Below are 22,388 nucleotides of genomic sequence, written 5' to 3'. Positions count from 1 at the left end.
GAAGCCGACCCCTCGACCGCTTCCACTCTGACGAATGATGATGTTTTATCCGATATAATAATCAAATTTGCACCAATTAAAAAAATACACCTTATTTAATTATCCCATCTATGCATTACAAACTAATATACTCTTTCATATTATCAAGAAGGCAATTCATCCTTATATATTATAAAACAGGTTAATGCGAAAATATCATTGGGGTGCCCCTATTATCATTTGCCATTTTTATTCCACTTTGATAAATACTGGTCGATCTCGTTAAGGAGCTACTGGTGCTCGTAGGGCTTCGCATTCCTATCGCTCGATTCCTCAACCATTTCGGCAGACTCTGATATGCGAGATAGTATAATAGGCTGTTTATACTCAATCGACTATTCCTCCCATTGGTCTGCATCTATCAACCCATCTATTGGCAAATTATGACATCCAAAGTCCGGCGTCTATGACTGAGACATGGTCTAGTCTTGGGGCTAGAGCTCTGAGTTGGAAACTGCCTCTGAATCTTGAATTGGATCTATCTTGCAGATATCAGTTTTGGGCCGATGCTTCCGATCTGCAAATTGGCTTTACCTGATACCCTTTTTATAGACGGAGTGGCTAGCAGGGATTGACGAACATCGACGAACCCCTTCGACTATCCTTTCGCTCTCATGCAACTCCATCGAATCCTGCTCGATGCTGTTCAGCAATAGCCTTTACTCGAGCCCCGCTATCTTTTATTTTTGGCTATAGATTATCTTTTCTGGCATTAACATATGGCTTACTGAGGCTATCAATGATCAGCGAGTGCTCATGGCACTTCTGAGAGGATTTGCTCTAATATTATTTAATTTTGTGGCTGAGGTCAGCGATCACGCATTATTTCTGAGTGATTGACATGATTGCCTATTAATATTTCTCCACTTTCACCTGCAGATTAAAGTTATATTCTTTCAAGGATTCTAATTCCTCCAAAATTATATGCTATTTCATTTTTAGTTACTGGATAAACTTGTTCAGCTTCTCAATCTGATCATTCTCAGCTTTGTTCACCACTGCATATCTTTGCAAGTTTTCGGATTCTCTTAAAGGCACTGAATTCGAGTGTTGAACCTGAAGAGCTGCAAGAGGCAGGGCTTTATTGTGTTTGCTTTTTTCGAGGGCGTTTGCTTACCTGCTTTAAGATGTTTCGCTATGATAATTAGCGATCTTCGTGGCAGAAACAGACCGAAATAATAGCAAGTCCTTATTTTTAATCTTGTGACTGCTCACTCTATTCACTTATTTAATTAATTGTTGACCAGAATTGAAAGCGTCAATGCGATGCTATTTTTGTTTTCTTTTAAAATTTCTATTAATCTTTAACGGCGAGGCCGCGTCATCGTTCTCAGCATCGGCAGCCGGCGTCTCATTTGTGTGGAGCTCATCATAAAGCAACTTGTCAGGAGTTGCAGGCAGCCACGACTCTGAGTAGTACTGTTATGCGAGAGACTGATAATGATGGGTATTCTTCTTGTTTTGGGCTTATTTGCTTATCTATGCTTTTTCTAATTAGTTTGTTGCTCCTTGTGTTTTAGTTTCGATGCTCGAGGTTGCCGCCTCGGTTTTGAAACGATTGCTGTTTTTAATTTTATTTGGAGGGATAAACTTATACTTGGAGAAATCAAGCGAACTTCCGGATATCGAATCTAACGAGGATTGCATGGCAGGAGTTTGGACCTGTCCTGTTTATGGAATTGGGGATCTGCTTTTTAATATTTTCTTCATTAGAACTCGAGCAAACGGCGGTTGATGATGAAGTGAAGGTATTTGATTATTGATAAAATTATACATAGATTATAATCATGTTACCTATGCAAATACTAATACTTCACTGTCTATTCTCATGTTCAAAGCTGCTTGTCAGGCTGCCCTTCCCAGATTCCTCAAAGAACAATAAAGACAAATTTTGAACCGAATTACTGAACTGGAAATCCAAGATCAAAGGTTAGACCTATCGAGTTCATTCGATGGCTATACTATTCCTTGGACAATAATACATATTATTAATAAATCTAACGTCCCATTATTGCATTATAGCCTATACGCACATGAATTCACTCTTCGACTATGAGACTATCGTCAAGCAGATCATACAGCCCCCCAAACTAACCTATGCTATCTCAAGCCTAGGGGCACGTTATTTCTAATTTTAATCACAAATGTTCGAGCGCATAGATTTTGTAACAACGACCAAAGATCGGCTCCATCTCGAATGCTCTCTGTTTTAGAACAAAACCCTCCGATCGAAAACAATCTTAATTTACTTGCACTGCAATAACGGAAATCGTGTCGAAGCCATGCAGTACTTGCATCAGTCCCTCAGATTAGGATTGGACTTTCTCTGTTTCGATAGCCGTGCCTGCGGGATGTCTTAGGGGGAATATGTCACATTAGGTACATTTGGATACAATATAGATAGGGTTCCGAGAAGCTGATGATTTGTAGTGTATCATTCGGAACCTACACACCAATATTAGCTCAGAGGAAGCCAGTGGCGTCATTAACTTCAATATTATTCTTTGGGGTCGATCAATGGGAGCGGTGACTGCTATCAAATACATGGACACACGGCTGGAGAGATTCCTACGTGAACGAATAGTCCTTCTCGTGATGGACAGCCCATTTCTAAACTTGCGCGAAGTTCTCTATGAATCCGCCAAAAAAAAGCTTAGCATCCCCAGAATTGCATTCGATTTCATCATCAAACAGTTAGATACTGCCATTTATTAGAAGATCGGGTTGACAATAAATAGCTTTTAGTTTACGCAAATCATTGCCACCATTGATTCTTCTCTCATACTGCTTGCTTCCAACTCCGATGGGCTCATCCCTCAAAGCCACTTTACCAAAATTTACGAATTGCACAGAGGCAGAAAAGCGGTCTTCTATCTCGATTCAACTCACACTGACACTCGAAGCTAAAATACCATAAAGTAAGTATTCAAAGCATTAGATAAGTACAGGTATTACAGCGCAGAGAGCAAGAACAATGCAAACATTAGGCCTTCAGTTTCAACGAAGAAGCTTTCTATTGCTTCAAGAGATCTCAAACCGTAGAAACACTCGACCTCCATAAAAAAAAGGAAAGGAATTATCACAGTGCGATTGAAATAGGCAATTAATAAGGAGAATACTCCGAATTTGTTGAGAAATCCTTCGAGGAATTCCTAAAATGAGTCGAAATCTCGTCCAGTAAGCGCATTTTCTGATAAAAAGGCAAGGACTATCCAAGTTGTGAATTTCCAGAACCTTCTCTAAGATAAACTATCCTCAAAGTTGCGCTGATTCACATTGCTCGACCCTGATTGTTGTTTCTTCAACTCTATTCTCTTTGAGGCTCTTATATGATTTTCAATCCATGCTCTCCAGAGAGAATTTTTTGATAACCTCTATTATTTAATTAGGCTCTTTTGAGAGTCTTATTATGCTATTTAAGCTGCGTAAGTATTAGATAATCCATCCAGAGGATTGTATTGATGCAACGGCCACTATAACTCTAGGGATTGTTGTGAATGGTTATAGTATATATTTGTTATAATGCCGAAATTTGTATTGTCTTCTGACTGGGTTTGGCAGTCCTCAACGTTACCAATTCGCAAGATGCCAACGAAAACCGAAAAATTAGACAGCTAGGCCACTTACCAAATGGTCAGCCCAGATATCGACCCCGATTTTGGCGATAAAATAAAAATCACCATCGAGAAAGAATTCTCGTTTGAAAAAGGAATAGGTTTCATCTGGCATAAGTCGTGGAATCTGCCTGAAATAAAAATTACAATGGATGAGCTCGAAAACGAGAACCTCAGGGCTTAGTTTGTCGACATCGGATGCTAAATGCTGGCAGTATATCCCACAAAAGTTGGAAGGTTCTACTACCTGCAGGAAGTGGGGCTCATTAATATGACGAGCAAGCGCTTCAGCCAAAACGAATTGTCTTTCAAGTATATTAAATTTAAAGCCACATCATTTAGCCATCACGTACTTATACGTTAATTTAGCGCAACAAATTTTGTTTGCTGCTACTCGTGTATGGGGTGAACCAGGAAAATGATAAAAACGACTTATTCTCAATAATCTCCTCCCCGATTTATGTCGACTCCCGAAAATAAGCCAGGAAAAGTGCCTACAAAATCATTGCCAGTTCTTCAATCTGCCCGCCAAGCATATATTTCACATAGATCTGCAACAAAGCCAATTCACAGTTCAATACTCCTGAGGGCTTCATTTCATATTACAAAGCGCCCAACATTCGAAACAAAATCAAGCATTTTTTTTACTTGGCATACCACTTCGACAAAGTCTTTGCCATTTACCAGAGCAAGCAATCTGATCTCCATCTCAGCATTATTTACGATGCTATCATGAATCCTTGCAAAGAGGGTGAGTGTCTAATACTTTTAGTTGTTATCGCCAGCAACTAAAGAAGCAAGAAGAGTATTACCTCTTTGATATAAAAATGGAAATTCAGCTGCTTTTAAATTGCCTACGCCTGGCCCTCCGATCTCAGCAAGTGGGAATTAATTAGCAAGGAGCAAATCAAAAGCTCATATCAAGCCTACTATTAAGCCAATGTTGTGAAGCAAGAGGAAAATCACTCCAATGAAGATGGCGAAGAGGAGTAGGCAGAAATGGAGTACAAAAAGGAGGAGCAGGAAAGGCAGCTGCAGCGGCGCGACCCTAATTCCTATGAGCTGAGAACCATCATTGAACTGAACAACAGCCGAAAAAGAGTCAAGCTTTAGTGATAATTTCTCCATTTCAACTTACGGCTCGCTCATTAAATGTTTATTAATGTCATTAATTTGCATTATTGTGCAAAATTCATGAAGGTTTAGCATATAACCATTCAGACTTTCGACATTGACCATCGAATTGCGTTTCGGCCGGCAAGCCCAGACAAAAGATCAGATAGAACCAAAGCTAACAATTCCAGAAACTTCTCCTTTATTCGAACCCAGCAAATCAATAGAAGCAAGCATCAAAGAACGGCATGCTCTTCGGAAAGGCCGAGAACAAGCTTCCAGGGAGACATGTCGCAGGATATCAAGCACAACATTATGGAGTAGCTGCCTATCCTCCGAAATATGAGCACAAGGCTGTCTCATAGATGTAACCTCGAGCTGCAGTCTGGAGAAACTAACAATAATTTTAATACGCGCAACTACTTCCCACAAAGGAAAACGAAGAGGCTGAAATAAGCGAATTGGTATAAATACTGCACCAATATGGTTTCCATTCCCATTTAGAGTAGGCACTGCCTGTACTCTTGTCGCACTCGCCCTCAGTACAACAGACAGACTTAATTAAACAAATCAGAGATATCACGCACAATCTATCTATAAAGAGTTTCAAAGAATGCATTGCATGCTCCGTCAATGAACTTCCATAAATAAAAACAGGTTGAAATTTCGCCATGGAAAATGGGCAGAGAAGAATCTATCTCAGAATTCTGATCACTTAAACTCTTAATCTCATTCGCAGCTTCATTACATTTTGAATCATTATGCTACAACCGGTCGATAACATATATACTGATGTAGATAATATATAATGCAATTATATAATATATTTTGATAGAATATCCTCCATGAACAAGACCGTCTTTGGACTCCTTCTACTATCGCTATTTGCTTTAGGACTCGCTAAGGTACACCCTGAGGCTAAACTTGAATTTGTCGACTATTGTCGCTATTTCAACTATCCTGTACAGGTCCATGATGTGACCACTGAGGATGGTTACATTTTGAGGGTTTTTCGAATCCAGAAAAAAGGATCACAGGTTAAATAAGGACTCAAGCCAATTTTCTTACAGCATGGGCTCCTCGATAGTTCTGATACTTGGCTTATCAATGATGAAGATAAGGCGCCAGGATTCATGTTAGCGAATTCAGGATATGATATTTGGCTCGGTAACAGCAGGGGCAACAAGCATTCAAGAAAGCATATCAAATACAACCCAGATAAAGATGCAGCCTTTTGGCAGTTCTCTTTCCAGCATATGGCTGACTACGACTTGCCAGCGGTGTTTAAATATGTAACAAACTACACCAAATTTGAAAAGATGCACTACATTGGGCATAGCCAGGGGACCATACAAATGCATGTGGCTCTAAGCAAAAGGAATGCTGTTGTAGAAGCCCATCTTGATAAATACTTTGGATTTGGGCCAGTTGCAATGGTGAGCTACCAAACCTCTCACATCATGACTTTGCTCGATAAGTCAGCCCTCCTCTCATGGTACAAACTGAGGCACATCCATGAGTTTATGCCCAGCCTGAGCTGGTTCTCAACAGATATCGGAGTGCTGTTCTGTGCCGAGTTCTCAAAGGTTTGTGCAGATATCTTAGCTCAGGTCATGGATGCTGATCCTTCAGTCGATAATTACGAACGCTATGATGTTTTGGTTGGGCACGACCCTTCGGGTACCAGCGTTATGAATATGGAACATTGGAAACAGATATTGGACAACAAAAAATTCCAAGCCTTCGATTATGGCTCTGTCAAAGAAAATTAGGCACATTATGGTCAGGCCTACCCACCTCAATGGAGCCTTTCCCAAATTAGAGTTCCAATGAGGCTTTTTGCAGGAAGTTCGGACGAACTCGCAGACTTGACAGATGTTGAGTATTTGTGGAACTCCCTTGTCCCATAAGTGAAATAGTTCTACAGAGTTTATAATGCGGGGCATTGCACTTTCATGTGGGGAAACAACGTACGACCATGGATGGATGACGTCTACAGAATATTGAATGATACAAAAGCTTCGCACCTCACTTCGTAATGATCATTAAATTGAGAATGAACAATTATATCAAATCTCTAACAATCTAACCTCACTTTTTAATTCTTGTGGATGTTTTCTTTCAAATTTATCATATTTAGCTATGGATCTGACATCAACTGCCTTATTCTTTGATGACTGAGCATGCTCATAGTCCTCATGGTAATCTCAATTGCGATTATGGATTCTCATCTTGTGATGAATAGAATTCACTTTATTGTGAACGGACAGTATAAATTGTAAATTATATAATGAACAATCAGAGCAGCAGTATCGAGGAATAAAAATTTAGGCAATTCAATTAAAATCGGCGCACTCTCAATAAGAATGTCCACAGCATCTTGGGCTTCAATTTACACGACCTCTCCAAATATTCAGAAACAACAGATTTCAATATTTCAAAAAGGTAAAGCAATCTGAAATATGACAATATAATGAATGGGTTCTTTACATAAATTAATCAATCTACACAAAACTAGCGGCTTTACAAGGAAAATTCTGACCTGCGGAAAAAGATATTAAAAATGGGGGACAACACACAATCCCTCAAATATAAATCCCAACTGTGGGAGAAGACGAAGCTGTACATTCAAAAGGAATTTCATCTTAAATACCAATTCAGATCGGCATCCTTCAACACCACAGACACCGGAATTCTTGAGGAATTTATAGAATGCGTCAATCAGCTCTTAGCTAACAACTAGTCACTTCGGAGATCGTTTATAGAGAACCAGGCGAATGAGTAAACCTCCAAAAAATAAGAGAACTAAGCGCAAATGGTCGCCAAGGCACTCATCCATAACGAAAGGCTCATCATTGAAAATAAACTGCTGAAGACTAAGTTAGACCACTATGGGGAAGAAAGGAAAGCGAGGCTATCTTCGATTTAGTCGAGCATTCAGGAAAAGTTTCTCTAACTCAATCGCTAAAACGATGAAATTAAAAATGATAATTTCAGACTCAAAGAGAAAGTTAAAGGCTTAGAGCACGAACTTGCATAGCTCATGAAAAGAGGCACAGACGGCATAAAAATAAAGGATAACTACTAAAGGCATAACAGCAATCGATAACTCACTTAAGTCGAGTACCTTAAGAAAATGATGACATCTCAGAAAAATGAGATCGATCATTTGAATGAGCAGGTTTGCAATCTGATCAACCACATTGAAAGCCTATCAATGTAAAAGTAAAGTCTGAAACGAGTCATCGAATATGCTGCCAGCCACAGCACATAATTTTACAGCCAAATCAAAAGAAGCAATCGCAATTTGCACTTTTCTTCAGAATAATAGTACGGAATTCGTACTAATCCATAGACCAAAGCCTCTGATTTTAAAAGCCAGCGCTTCAAAATATCAAAATCAAAAAGCCTTAAAAAGGAAGGTTATACACAACAGCAGTCAAATTGAGTTTTGATTAATGAATTTAATATTTGAAAATAGTTATTTCTCTCAATTTTAGTTTATAAAGTATAAAAATGGGCGACCTTTTTGAATAAAAAGTCGGATCTATAATAAGTATTAGAATCAATTTGGATTCGCCTGAAATCTATGGGCAAACTATCGCTATGAGATAATTTGAACTTAGGCTCCCAATTCCCCTTCGAACATCACACATGCCCTAAGATTATTCATGTAGCCAATTTCAAGATTTAAAGGCATTTCGAAACGAGTAAATATGAAGCCCGTTTGCTTTTCGAAGAGTATGCTCCGTTTTTAAAAATCGACTAACACTGAAATTAAGTCATTCGCTCCAAACGAGAACTATTTTATGAGCAAAGTTACATTAATGTTTTTGTTTTGAAACTATGGCAGCTTCGTATGATAAGACTTTCCAGAGGATGAGATGAGATACGCTCCATGGCTTGCCTTTGCAAGATTATGAAAATTAAAATATTCAGCTTGTTCAAAAATGCTTACTCCTACGTAGATTTTAGAGCTTTTGAACACCTTCAGAATAGTAGGCATCTTCAGTACTTTAAAGACTAAGAAGTTATTCTCCGCGTTCATACACCGATCTGTCAAAACAGCTGGGTTCAACGGATCTACTTATCATCAAGAGTACATTATTATTTATATAGAGCAAGCGTTCTTTCTTTCAGCAGCTACACACATTTACTCTTGGTAAAAGATGAAAAAAAAAAATCTCGGCGGAGATCTGCCTTTCGAAAGGCGCTGATATAATTATTTTATATGAATTCTAAATCGCGCTTTTTGAATGTTTCCCATTGTCTGTCATTGAGAGTTTCTTCGAGTTTGTCAAAATTCTATTTGATGTGTGCTTCAGAAGTTTTGAAGATCTACTTGAAAACTTTCTATAATTTTTGTGTGTGATAAAAGTGTCGTTCCGAGCGGACAATCCTCATAATTACACTCATAACTGTATTATCTAATTTCTTCCCTTCAATTTCATAGCCTCCTTCTTTAGGGAATTTCTGCTTTAGGATTTGAATTTCTTCACTGAGCCGTTTTTGAATTTTCGTAACATTTTATATAACTTTGTTTTTAAACTCATCTAGCAATTTCACAATTTCTTCGACAGTTTCAGAGATTTTCTACCCTTTAGGACTCGCCCCTGTTCGAAAAAGATCCAGTACTTCTTTCTTAAAAAAATCTTCGTATAATATCCAATCATGATCTTTATGCGCATAAATACACTAGCTACACAAAAGTGGATTGGTTTGAGAGCACGTATCGCAGAGGAAATATATTTTATTTTTATGATGCTGCCTGCAAGGTTCGGGTTCTGATGTCACTAATTAATATTAGGATTTTGCTCCAAGTCTACACCTTAGCATTGTTTTTCTAACTGCTGATAATTATAATAGTGTAATAGTGCTATTTGACAGCACTATATTACGAAAGGAGATATTTCAGTATTCAGATAAAATAAATATCTATTGAGAATGTGATATTCTGCCCTCCATCACGCTCGCTTGCGCCATAAAGGGACTAAATTGTCTGCGATGAGAGCTCCATCAATTTTACATTCTTTCTAAATATAGAGTTATTGTTCCCCCCAGCAACACTCTATATGGAATTGTAGATTTTGATTCAATATTATAAAGTATTAGAGGATAGAAAGCCAGTTATAAATAGAATGGGCTAAAAACACTACCAGAATGATTATAAGAGACTTTTAGGAATTGACGAATCACGAACGGCTTCAGAAAAACTGTTGGATCGTGCCTTTACCAAAAAGGTAGGAGATCGATCTAAGATTGTTTAACTCTCAGAAAAAGAGCAAAATGGCCGAAAACTCATGAAGAAATAACCAGGAGCGGTGATGAGTGATAATTAGATTTTTGGCAAAATAAGCAAAGCTTTGTTTTCGAAAGATGCTGACAAAATGTTGAAAGGCCTCAATATTCTTGAAAAATGTTTGAATGCCCAACAATTTCAGGGCGTTGCAAATTAGAGCGTCCGAATCGAGCACGTTTTGGAGGCTATCATGGAGTCGACAGACTAAATAAAAGGATCCACTATGGAGCAGTTTCGAATTGCTGAAAAAACTATCACTCTTTTATAATTTATTAAGAAAAAATTCGAATCTAGAGAACAATCTATGAACGAGCCCTAGATCAACGAGGCTAATGAAAACAAAAGTAATGAATCCATGATAAAAAATGATCATGATATCATCGAAAATAATGAGAATCATGAAGAAAATCTAGATAAAAAGAATGATAAGAAATATGTGAGCCTTCAGGAGAAAGTAGACAATGAAAATAATGAAAAATAGCTGAATGTTGAAGCAATTGAGTTTAGATTAATTTTTTTGCAACTGTTCACTGACGATAGTTTCAAATTCCAGCGAATTCTTACTAATGCCGTCAATACAATAGAACATTAGTATCGGAAAGGACAGAATAAAATGTCTGAATATATAATTTCAGAGAGAGTTCAATTGATAAACAAATAAATTTGGTCAAAATTGTTTGATCTCCCGCAGTTAGGATTAAACTAATGGACCGATACTGCAGTCATTTCTTTTTATCGAGAGCTAATCAAATAATTTCGAGACTTTTTAGTCTTATTTCCAAACTATCGATAAGTTCTCGCAAAGTACAACAAATTGCTCGAAAAGTCATACAAAAAAAAACACACTTAAAGTGCGAATTAAAAGGGTAATTCTTTCAACTTATCAACGAATGCCAAGAGCACAAATGGAGGCTCATACACTACTCTTGAGAAGGTAGATGCTCAAGCTAATTGGTTTAACAAACAATGATATGAATATAAATAATTCATAAAGCAATATAATGCACTAGTCAATTGATAACTTCCAGAACCAACTGAATATTGAAATATATTAACAAGTCGTAAAATATATAAACAAAATTATGGCTGAAGCATATCCAGCTCCAAAAAATACATTATTGTTTCCTGTCTCAGAAATCTGCTTGTGAATTGAGTCTTTGAACTTCACTTGCATCAAAAAAGTGCATTTTTAATGTAGAATAATTCTGGATTATTTCGTTTCATTTGATCTTTTTTGTATTGTATTTAAATTTAAGACAAATAAAAATTCTTTTATAAGAGAACACAATACCTAGGTTTTGTAATTTAGATAAATCATGATTATCAAATATGAAGATTTTTCATTTGGACTTTTATTCTAAAAACTTGCTCACCTTAGCTGTTGAGTATAAAATTATTCATCTCCTAATAGTTTTTATTTTTATCATCTAAGAATTCTTGTCTGACTAATAGAATTGCTATAGCTCTTACATTTCGATAATCAGGACTTCTGTAAATTTGTTCTCTCTCTTATTTGTTCTCACATTTGACCCGAAACTACTCACATTTGACCCGAAACTACAAAGATAATGGCTAACTATCTTTCAAATCATATGCCAAAAGAGTGTGATTATGAGCTGAATAAGTTCCTTTTTTAACCTTTACTTGAACCAAAGGATAGTACGTGAATCCATCAATACATATTTGTTTTGAATAGCAAGGGTTACCTGCGTAGAATATTGAAGGGCTAACAAATATAGCTTTTGCCCAGTTTTTATGTCCTCCTACTTCCTTACCTAATGGTATATGACCCTCGCAATTTTTTAATGTTTTACCGTTAACCTTTTATCCCGGAGCTCTTAAACCATGTAAAGCAATCGATTATAATGCATCAAAGTTTGTTCCATGGAAGGCGTCAACATAATCTTAATAATCTTCAAAATAATCTTTTAGAATAATTTTTCGGATATCGAAACGATGGTTTGAAGACTTTATTATTTAAATGAGAGATTCAGAGTTCCAATGGCTATCTTATTATTGATTAAGCTTTGAACAAGCTTGTAAAAGATATCATCTTGAAAGCTACTCAATAAAGTTTTGATTGACTATTTGCAAGCTTCTTATTTTGGAATATTGTCAGAAAAATTTTTTATGTTTGTCGGAATTCCATATTTGAATAATAATGAAATCAGATGTTAATGACCATAAAAGGCCGCGCAATGCATTGGAGTGCTTCTGTCCTTAGAAAAATCCAAGTTGCATCCACTTTCTAGTATAAGTTATACAACATCATAGTGACCAGATCTAACCGCTAGATACAAAAGAGGATAATTTGTACCTTTTTTTCTGAAATTTACGATGTCATTCTTGCTTTTTTTCATCATTAATTAAAAATTAGAACTTTTTGTTCCTAATTTTAATTTGCTTTACAAAAATTTCATATCACCCTTAAAAATAGCTTAAATAAGTTATTTTTCCTCTTTAGATTCTTAGACTTTGAATAATCGATTGCATAAGTATTCAAATGCAAGATTATATTTAATTCTGTCGTTTCGGTAAGTGAAAGACGCTCTGATTTTTTTAGCAAAAGCTTCTTTAATGGTTGAAAATTCATCCTCATCGCCTTATGAGAGGCCAAGAGCTTCAAGGTGTCTTTTTGTCATTAATTTAGTAATTTAATATCATTATTAAAATATTGATTTTTAAGAAATTAAATAGATGAAAAGTGGTATGAGAAAAAATGATACGTAGCCGATCATTCTAATAAAATTTATATGATCTTTTTTATCAATTTCTGAATCTTAGGTATTCTCTTTCATCCAATGATTTGTGATACCAACGTAATCCAAAGCCGAGGAGATTTCTTTGCTCATTATCATGCTTTTTGCGCTCGCTCCTCTGTTTATGATATCAATTTTTGTGATGAAACTCAGTGTTCTTTGGCCAGTGGATCCCACTTTCTGGCCAAGTCCAATCCTTGGGATGTTAACATTAGGCTTAAATTTTTAAGCGGTGCTAATAAATGAATGACGAGTACTAATGTTCTGTCTAATAAGCATGCATAAACTGACAGAAACGAACACGGGCATGAACAGATATTTTATCCTGACAGCCAGTCGTTACTTTTAACGGTTTTTCTGGACATGTCTGCTAGTTTTTGTATAAAATTTATTTGATGGGTGGAAAGACTGCCAAAATGATTGTATTGTCTTCCGCACAGAGTATTGCTTGGCCCTTTCTATGGTAACTTTTTCAATATTGTATTTAGATCCACAGAGATTGTGATGATACCTGGTAAGTCAATCAGAGTGAACATTCATAGAAGGGCACTAATAACTGGGAGTTTAACTTGCTTGCCAACGATTCCTTTTTTTTGCCTACAATTCTATCAGTTTGGGCTCATATTCGGATTTTGATTATCTGATTTTATCAAAGCTCTATTATATTTTTTTTATCAATTTCCTGGAAAATACTATTAGGGTTTGGAAGTGGTTATTTTAAATATCTAAATTGCTATTTGGGGCTAGCAACATTTAAGTTTCAATGGCCAATGAGTCACAACTATTGAACCTCTGGGAAGGAAATCAAAGCAGACGACGAATGCCAATAGCACAAATGGAGGCTCATACACTACTCTTGAGAAGGTAGATGCGCAAGCCAATTGGTTTAACAAGCAATGATATGAATATAAATAATTCATAAAGCAATACAATGCACTATAAAATTGATAACTATTTAATATTGTTATAGAATGAAATTCAACAACGTTCCAACTCCTTCGAGAGTAAGAGACACAACTCGAAGATTGGCTCAGCACATAAAGAATATAAAGATTAACAAGGGTAAAAAGCCCAAACGCCCCATAACTATCCAAAAGAATAAAGATTAGCAATAGAAATTAGATTCATCATAACAAGAGGATATACTATCTGAGTAATAGCCTTAGTCTTCAGAAATTGAAAGCGTTTAAAATCAAACAGCGAAAGAATATGGGACAAAATAGGAATAAAAATTACAGCCACGCATGGAATTAAAGAATGTTTCCAAAGAGGAAAAAACTAAAATAAACCCAAATAGTAAAGATAATTAGAAAGAAGAGTTAATTCCATTGAATCAAACAGAGGACAAATAATCGACTCCGGCTTGGTACTTTTCAGACAAAAAATTCAACCAATTTTCGCTTTCAGAACCGACATTGCAAGCTCTGTAGAAAAACAACTATCACACTCTTACTCATATTCAAGCTCGAACTCTTCCTTTGTTGCTGAAAGGAAAAGATGTGTTGGGGGCTGCAAAAACTGGGTCAGGGAAGACTTTGGCATATTTAATTCCGTGCATTTAGAAATTGCGAGAACTCGACTTCAGGCAAAAAAATGGAACTGGAGTTATAGTCATCACACCAACCAGATAACTTGCGATTCAGGTGTTTGATGTTGCAAAGAAACTGGCTGAGTTTCATAACAAGACTGTTGGACTCCTTATTGGAGGAATGAACAGAAAAATGGAGAGTGTACGCCTTGAGAAGGGCGTTAATTTACTGATATGTACTCCAGGTAGGCTTTTAGATCATTTGCAAAATTCTAAATTCATCTATCATAACTTATTCTGTCTGATTATCGACGAGGCAGATGCCCTCTTGAGGATCGGCTTCGAGCAATAAATTGCAGACATTCTTAAAGTCCTCCCGAAAAACAGGCAAACAGTCCTATTTTCTGCCACTCAAACCAGGAAGATTGAAGATCTCGCCAAGCTCTCATTAAAGAATCCTCTTTACATTGGAGTCGACGACTTTGATCAAAATGCTACAGTTGAAAGCCTCGAGCAGGGTTTTGTGGTTATCAGCTCTGCTGCAAAGTTTAGATTGCTTCTGACTTTTTTGCGCAAACAAAAAATTAAGAATAAGAAAGTGATGGTCTTTTTTTCATCATGCAACAGTGTCAAATTTTACTCTGATCTATTGAACTTTGTTGACATTAGTGTCATGGACATTCACGGAAAGCAAAAACAGCAAAAAAGGTCCTCAACGTTCTATGAATTTAGCCAGATGAAAGAGGGAATTCTTCTCTGCACAGATGTGGCGGCCAGAGGACTCGACATTCCAGAAGTTGACTGGATTGTTCAATATGATCCCCCACTAGATATCAGAGAATACATTCATCGCGTTGGTCGGACATGCAGAGGCCATAATGCAAAAGGAAAGGCCCTGCTCCTGTTGATAGAGTAGTAAAAATCCTATCTTCAACATTTGCTGCAGTCCAAAGTGTAACTAAATGAGTACGAATTCGAAGTTGAAAAGCTTGAAGACATTCAATAGGATTTTTAGACCTTAATACAGAAAAATAATTATTTGTACGGAGAAGCATGCCAAGCCTTTAAATCCTATCTCCATGCTTACACCACTTACAGTCTGAAAGAGGTCTTTAATGTCTTCAATCTCGATTTAAGAGCCGTCGCAAAGAGCTACGGACTGAAGAACCCTCCTCATGTTGACCTAAGTACTTATTTGATAACTTTAGATGTGAAACTAGGAGGATCCAAAGTGAAAAAGCTGACAAAGAACTTTAAAGGAAATAATAGATTTTGATATTACAAATTATTCCAAGAAATGCATATCTCTTTATATCCTTTTAAATATAGCTCGCATTTGCATGTAAAATAAAGTTTATTATTACTGATAATTTATATCCATTCAAATATGTCGTATTACGATTCGGTCAATGATTTAACAAATACCTATTATTGCTTGAATTTGTTAACTCTTTATTATGCCAATTACACTCACGAGCTGAAGATTGCAAGAAAGTGAAAGTGGAAATATATCGACATTTATTTTTAAGTAACAAATTAATAGAAGGGGTAAATCAAAACTACTGTTAAATATATCATCGATGATGGCTCGTGAATTAAAATGGGGTGAATTGCATTTACCCTAAATCTTCACTAAGAACCTAATTGACTTCCAAATCAGTGTTTTGACTACAGGCCAAATTATCAAGTTTGGTGATCCCGGTAGGCCTTCGATTCTTGAAAAATATCCCCTAAAAGGTCCTGGTGTCCCTGTTAAAGACCATAAAACTTTTGCACTACTTATTCATCTCTGCCTATTTTTGATTATAAATCTGTAATTTGCTTAGAATTAATTGCAATTCTGTGTTATCATTAATTAAACTTGGATGTATAATGGTTTGACATGCTTTTATTGAATTATTAAAAAGTGACTGAAAAATAGTGACTGAGGAGTAGCAAGATTTTTTAAATTTGAGACAAAAATCAAAATTCGATAATCATTTAAAGATGCATAATTCTGAGCTGGAGCAAGTCTTTGAAGGCTTGATATATTACTCACAGTAGAATACCTCCTGCCGGTAGAAGAATTGGATGAATGTGGAACATGCAATTAGGCTAAACCACAAATGGTTTTATGAAAAGCTTGGAAGACATCTTAAATAGAGACCTCTTACCGAGGCCCGAGGAATACTGGGATTCATGGCTTTCTAAATCAATAGAAGAGAATTCCCTTTTGCAGAAGACCATGGAAGGAAAATTTACTAAATTGTTAAACATAAATTTGAAGAGAATAATGATGAGGAGTATCAAAATTTATTGGTCTTGATGCTCCTCAGTTCATAATGCTTTTGCAGTGTAGGCAAGCAATTCTTTAAAGAGTGTTACACCAACCTCTAAGCCGAAGACTACTCTAAAAATTTACTCCTGCTCGAAGCCTTGCTTCGGAAAATCAATGAGTCCAACTTCGTTCCAGAAATCGAGTCTAAAATAATAGACCTGGAGCACAATTTTAGAGTTGAAGTCCTCTTCAAATACTTTGACCAAAATACAGGCAAGATCCCTTCCATTTTGATGCTGATGAGACTGTTTCATTTTGTGATTCCTGTGATGATGAAAGTATCAAACTTGAAACCACCAGTTGATTACTATTATGGAAGACTGAAAGCGCGACTTTGTCCTAATATCGTGGATCTATATACGAATAAGCCCTTAGCTATTCAAATTATTTTTGAATTCTTGGAGGCAGGACTCAAGAATGAAGATTTCACAAAAATTCAATAAGCTGAAGGCCTTATGAATTTTTTGCTTCAATGGACTGATGAATATTGTGCTACATGCCCCTCTGTGAATAAATTCTGGGAATTATTTCTTGAGAAGCTAAAATATCAGACCATTTTTGAGAGCAACTACATCTATCGGCTAAGTAAAGCATTTTTAACAGCTCTCCGGAATTTTAATCGACTTGAACAAGTTTAGATTGTCACTTATCGGTACAAAATTATGGACAATCTCATAGCTTGCGTTAAAATTAAGAAGATCAGCGAAGTTTTCACATAATTCTTCAGTATTTACTCAAAGAACCCATAGAAACTTACTATTATTGGTTATGCCTTGAAATGCTTGATAGGTAATAAGCCTTTCAGAGGCTCCACTCTCAACCACACAAACCCCGGAAACGTTCTCATTTCAGAACTGATGGAGAATTTATCCCTTCAATGCCAACAATTCTAAAAATGGGACTGCAACTCGAAACTTATAAACTGCCTGATTTTAAACGATCTAATCGGCATAAAAGCAATAATTACTGAAGCTCCATGGATATTGAGAGAGTGCCTGTGCACAAAAATGTATAGAAATATACTTGTTTAGTATTTGTTCTACATTCTGTGTGAATAAAAAATCAGATAAGAAGTCTTCAAACTAATCTTATTGATCTGTGAGAGAGACAGAGAGAACAATCTGATGAAAAACCCTGAAGACCTGGAATAAACTTTCATAGAATCCAAATTAATTCCATTCGATATAATGACTTGCTTGAAAATATAAAAGTGTTTTCTTGTAGGCAACCCTGAAGCAGCTTCTAAAGGCTTTGAACTGCTTACAAAAATGTACTAATCCTGCGATAAATCCCAAAATTAGATGATTCTCTAATATGTTTGTGAAATAGCAACTGGGGTGAGTGATTTGCCGCATATAAAGCATTTCCTGAACCTGGTAATAAATAATAAATACGAAAAACTGCACATTCTGCCTCAAAAAGTAGCTGAAAAACTGTTCATGCTGACAGTCAAGCACAAGAGAATATTTTACTTCGACACCTTCATCAGTTTTGTTGAAAATAACTACAATAATCAAAACATGATTGATTATATCTTCGAAAATTAGAAGGACATTATCAGCATTATTCAGTTCAACAATGAGTACTCTCTTGAGATACGATGCCACGAAATTCTTCTCTTTGCAACAATCATCCGAAAATAAAATTTAGAGAGGCTTATTACTTCGATGGCATCTTTAGTGGATAATCTAAGGATCGAGCCGGAACAATTGGGTAAAGCGATCTAGCTCCTCAACAAAATCATGAATACAATCATCAACCGGAACCAGTATCTTGAGTTTTACAACCAAATTTAATTCGTTAAGATTATGGCCAACATTGCCAATCGCCTTATTTACTATGATAAGCAAGCCAGTGAGGAAGAAAGTATTTCATTTTTAATTTAGGGTTGCTGTAATTGTATGAAGCTCTCGAGCTTCTTGGCTTTACTATATACAGTTTAAAACTGTAGAAGAAGATTTCAGAGGGGGCTATCAGCGTGCTTTCAAGAGTTAGAGCATTAATGGGTCCATGCCTCTACAAATACAAACACTCCAGTTTTGTCAAGACAGAATAAATTCTCAAAATCAAACTTCTGTCCTATATCTGCATCTTGAAGATTGACCATATTTTTTCTCGCTCGTCTAGCAATTCTTAACTGTCAAAAATTAAAACCGAGTTAAGTCTGAGCAAAGAAGAACATGCAATCGCCAAAAATACGGTTTCGAAAAAGAGTTTACTGAGCAAAATTTATAAGTCTTACCTCAGGTCTTATGTTGGCTATATAGTCACCCGGAGATAGCATTGATGTGGCAATCATAATTGTTTGAGTATTTATTTATATATTCATGCTCAAAATGAGTTAGACCCAACCTTTTCTTATTACTTTATCCATGTTCAGTTAAAATCATATAGCTTTAGCTTGATAGAATTAATTGTGTTAACAGATAACATTCAACGTTCCCGAAGGAGCGAGAATTCGAGTCAAAAGGTCTATCTATCCACAGACAAAACTAAAGTAATTAGCACAACGAAAAAATATTCAAGTCATTTAATAATGTTATTATTGATCTGTCATCGTGTTTAAGGGTTTTGCCATGTTCAGATAGATGCCGATAAATAGGAAATCTCACGGTTGCTTTGGTATTTGTGAGATAGTATGGTTTATTATTTCGCATATTTTAAAAATCGCCGATTTCATTATATATTCTATTTCACAATGAATAAGAACATATTTACATTTGACTTCGACGAAAACTTAGCGGAGAATAACGATGCTAATCTACCTGAATCCAAAATGGAACTGGTCCCTCAGAAAAACCCACAAGCGGCTCTCAAACCAAAAAAAGCGTATTACTTTGAAGATTCGGACTCTGACAATGACCAAACTATCAAAGAAGATGATTGCGAGCTTGAGGATAAGAATTAAAGCCAACTTAAAGACGGCAATCTGGAAGACTAAAGGATCGAGAGCTAGCCTGCATTTTTAGTTGATAAATAAAATAAACATACATTAAAGAAAAAGTATAGCTCAGAGCTGAAAACTGAAGGTGAAACCCTGGATGGAGAATAAATCAAGAAGAACTTCGCTGGGCTCGATATTAAGTAAAACAATGAAAATAAGCTGGAGTATGTAGAAGAGAAGAAAGCATTGAAAGTGACGGATATTCGAAAATTTTTGGTTTCATCTTTAGGCGACTATAAAATTAAAGCTTACATAAAGAGAATAAGCTCAGGCTTCTTTAACACGAGCACAAAATATCAAGTTTATGTCGAGCAAAACAATAGGTTTTTATTTTCTGTGCTCAAAGATGGCCTCTTTCAGTACATATTTTCTCTCAGCAAAGAGAACATCAGCATCAAAAATAAGAACTTCATTGGGCTTCTCGATAGCAACATGTTTGGGGCCGAATTTCAGTTCTATGATAATGGATTCTCTCCCAGCCAAACTCGATCTTTGGAGCACTGCAGAAAGCAAATGTGTTCGATCAAGTACTAAACCAACAAAGGCCCTCGCAAGTTTGAAACCATAATCACAACAAATGGTCAAGGGATGTATGCATTGGATCCTGAAGTGAATGCCTTGGAAAAGCTCTGGAAAAGCAAGAAGAGATAACATCTGTCGATGTTGTACAGCCAAGCTCCTGAGTATGATCATGAAGATGGGACTTATAAGCTGGACTTCAATGGAATAGTCAAGAAGGCCTCAATCAAGAACTTCATCCTCAGAGGAAAATAAGGGAAAGATGTGTTAATTTTCGGAAAAATTGATGATGAGACCTTCATTATGGAAATTAAAGAGCCGTTGTCGATTCTTCAAGCGACTGCGATTTGCATCTCGAGCATTCACTATAAACTAAAATGATTGATCCTTGAGATTATTAAGTAAGTATTCGCCAAATAATTGAATATATATCATTGGAATGAATGTAGGAAAATAATTCATGTTGCCATTTATTTTGAATCATCGGGGCACTTCCCATTCCTGTCGCTGGTTTTAGGATTTAGGCTGACGATGATCACTGTAATGTCATCTCTCGAGTAGCTCAATTTATGCCAAATCTATGAAGAAATTTTAACAATTTTCTAGGCTGCTGTTTCTAAATCATTTTTCACGAAAAAGGGCGTAATTATTTTCATGACTTCTTCGTTTTCAAGGTATTACCACACTCCGTCAGAAGCTATGACTATGAACTTATCGTTCTAGTTTATCTTATGAACCATTATCTAAGCATCACCGTTTGTTCCTGCTTTACGGCCAGCCTTATCTCCAAACGATCTCGTCATGGCGAGCCCAGGCATTTGAATGTTCTTCATCCACACTCTTAAAGGCCCTAGTTATTCTCCTTTTTCATTTTTTTGGGCCTCAATTCTGCCTCCAAACTCAAGGATTCTCTTTCTTTCATCCTCTCTCTCAGGTTTCTGATCATCCGACAATGGTATAGCCTTCCATTCTTCTTTTTCTTAATGTGAAGCTAGGAACGCCCTTGAATCTCCAATATTGAATGAATAAATTGTCTCATTGTGGATGAAGACAGCAATGACAGTCGATCCACTGAGCTATGTGTTGATATCTGAATTGAGAAGGGCTTCGTTGGTATGAACCAGTGCACCTTCAAAAACATCTTGAATTCGAGTCGATTCTGCATTCATTTTCTTCAAAGAATTTATTAGATTTTCTCTTCATTTATAAGAAAATTACTGATGAGAGTCTGCTTGATGAAGGCTGAGACAAGGTGCCCATTTAACCCATGACCATCGCATACGCAGTATAACTTAACTCCTTGTGGCAATGCAGTTTCAATAATTGCAATATCTTGGTTAATTTTGGTTTGCTTGCCATTCGTCCCGGCCTTGGTCTTAAAAATAGTTTCTTTTTTAAACACATTCGGAATTTATACGAGCTTCCTTTTTCGAGAAGTCACCTCGAGGGTCGCAGATAAGGAGTTAGCTTCGGTTTCTATATTTATAAAGGGGCTACTGCTTTATATTTTTTATGTTCTATTGTGTTCGATCTCGATTTTAGGCAATTTGAACTTTGGACTTCCGCGATCTTTATAGGAGATCATGTTCGATCTTGATCTCTGGTTCTAAATCTTCTAGAGCTTAATCTCCCAGTGTTTATTGGGAAGCTCACCCTTCGTGGAATTGGTTTCAGACCTATCGTTGGCTTAAGATGCATCTTTGAGCCTTTTAGGGAGGCTGAAACCTTGAGCGATTTCTACATTAAAAATGTATAACTCTGCAAGTACGGGCTTTTACCGTATTTATTTAAAGAAGTAAAACTCGATTTATTTCTGGTTTAGTTATTTAATGCTGCCTAGATATTCGCTCGTTGCTCATTTCTTTTACTCATCATTTCTTAATAAATTTATATTATATTTTGTATATAAGTATGATTTAACACTACAGAAATCTTCTCATTCTTCAGTATTTTTGAGCCGACAAGACAAATAGCATCCAATAATAACCGATTTAGTTCATCAATTCAATTTTCAACAATTAAAACCATCACATACTCAACTATAAATGCCAAAATAATGAATATAAGGGGTTGGGGTTGGGGTTGGGGTTGGGGTTGGGGTTGGGGTTGGGAATCAATTTAAATTTGATTATATATAAGTATGATTTAACACTACAGAAATCTTCTCATTCTTCAGTATTTTTGAGCCGGGTGGTTGGGGGGGTTGGGTTGGGGTTGGGGTTGGGGTTGGGGTTGGGGTTGGGGTTGGGGTTGGGA

At 36.4% G+C, this 22,388-nt stretch overlaps 1 protein-coding gene and 1 pseudogene across 1 annotated transcript; both read left to right on the top strand.

The window, feature by feature from the left end:
• The first annotated feature begins 5,611 nt into the window (after nt 1-5,611).
• On the top strand, nt 5,612-6,784 carry LOC148299639 (gastric triacylglycerol lipase pseudogene; annotated as a pseudogene).
• Nucleotides 6,785-13,795: 7,011 nt separating this feature from the next.
• LOC148299638 (uncharacterized) lies at nt 13,796-15,539 on the top strand (the record flags this gene model as incomplete). Its single annotated transcript, XM_088275859.1, is given in 2 exon segments — nt 13,796-13,828; nt 14,255-15,539. Coding segments are annotated over 2 exon segments (1,318 nt in total), but the record flags the coding sequence as incomplete, so codon positions are not given.
• Nucleotides 15,540-22,388: the final 6,849 nt, after the last annotated feature.

This window comes from Brachycentrus maculatus, unplaced genomic scaffold (assembly GCF_059751285.1).
Source record: "Brachycentrus maculatus isolate JH-2025_06_01 unplaced genomic scaffold, ASM5975128v1 h1tg001031l, whole genome shotgun sequence".
Lineage (NCBI taxonomy): Eukaryota > Metazoa > Arthropoda > Insecta > Trichoptera > Brachycentridae > Brachycentrus > Brachycentrus maculatus.
This window is presented reverse-complemented; position numbering and strand designations above follow the sequence as displayed.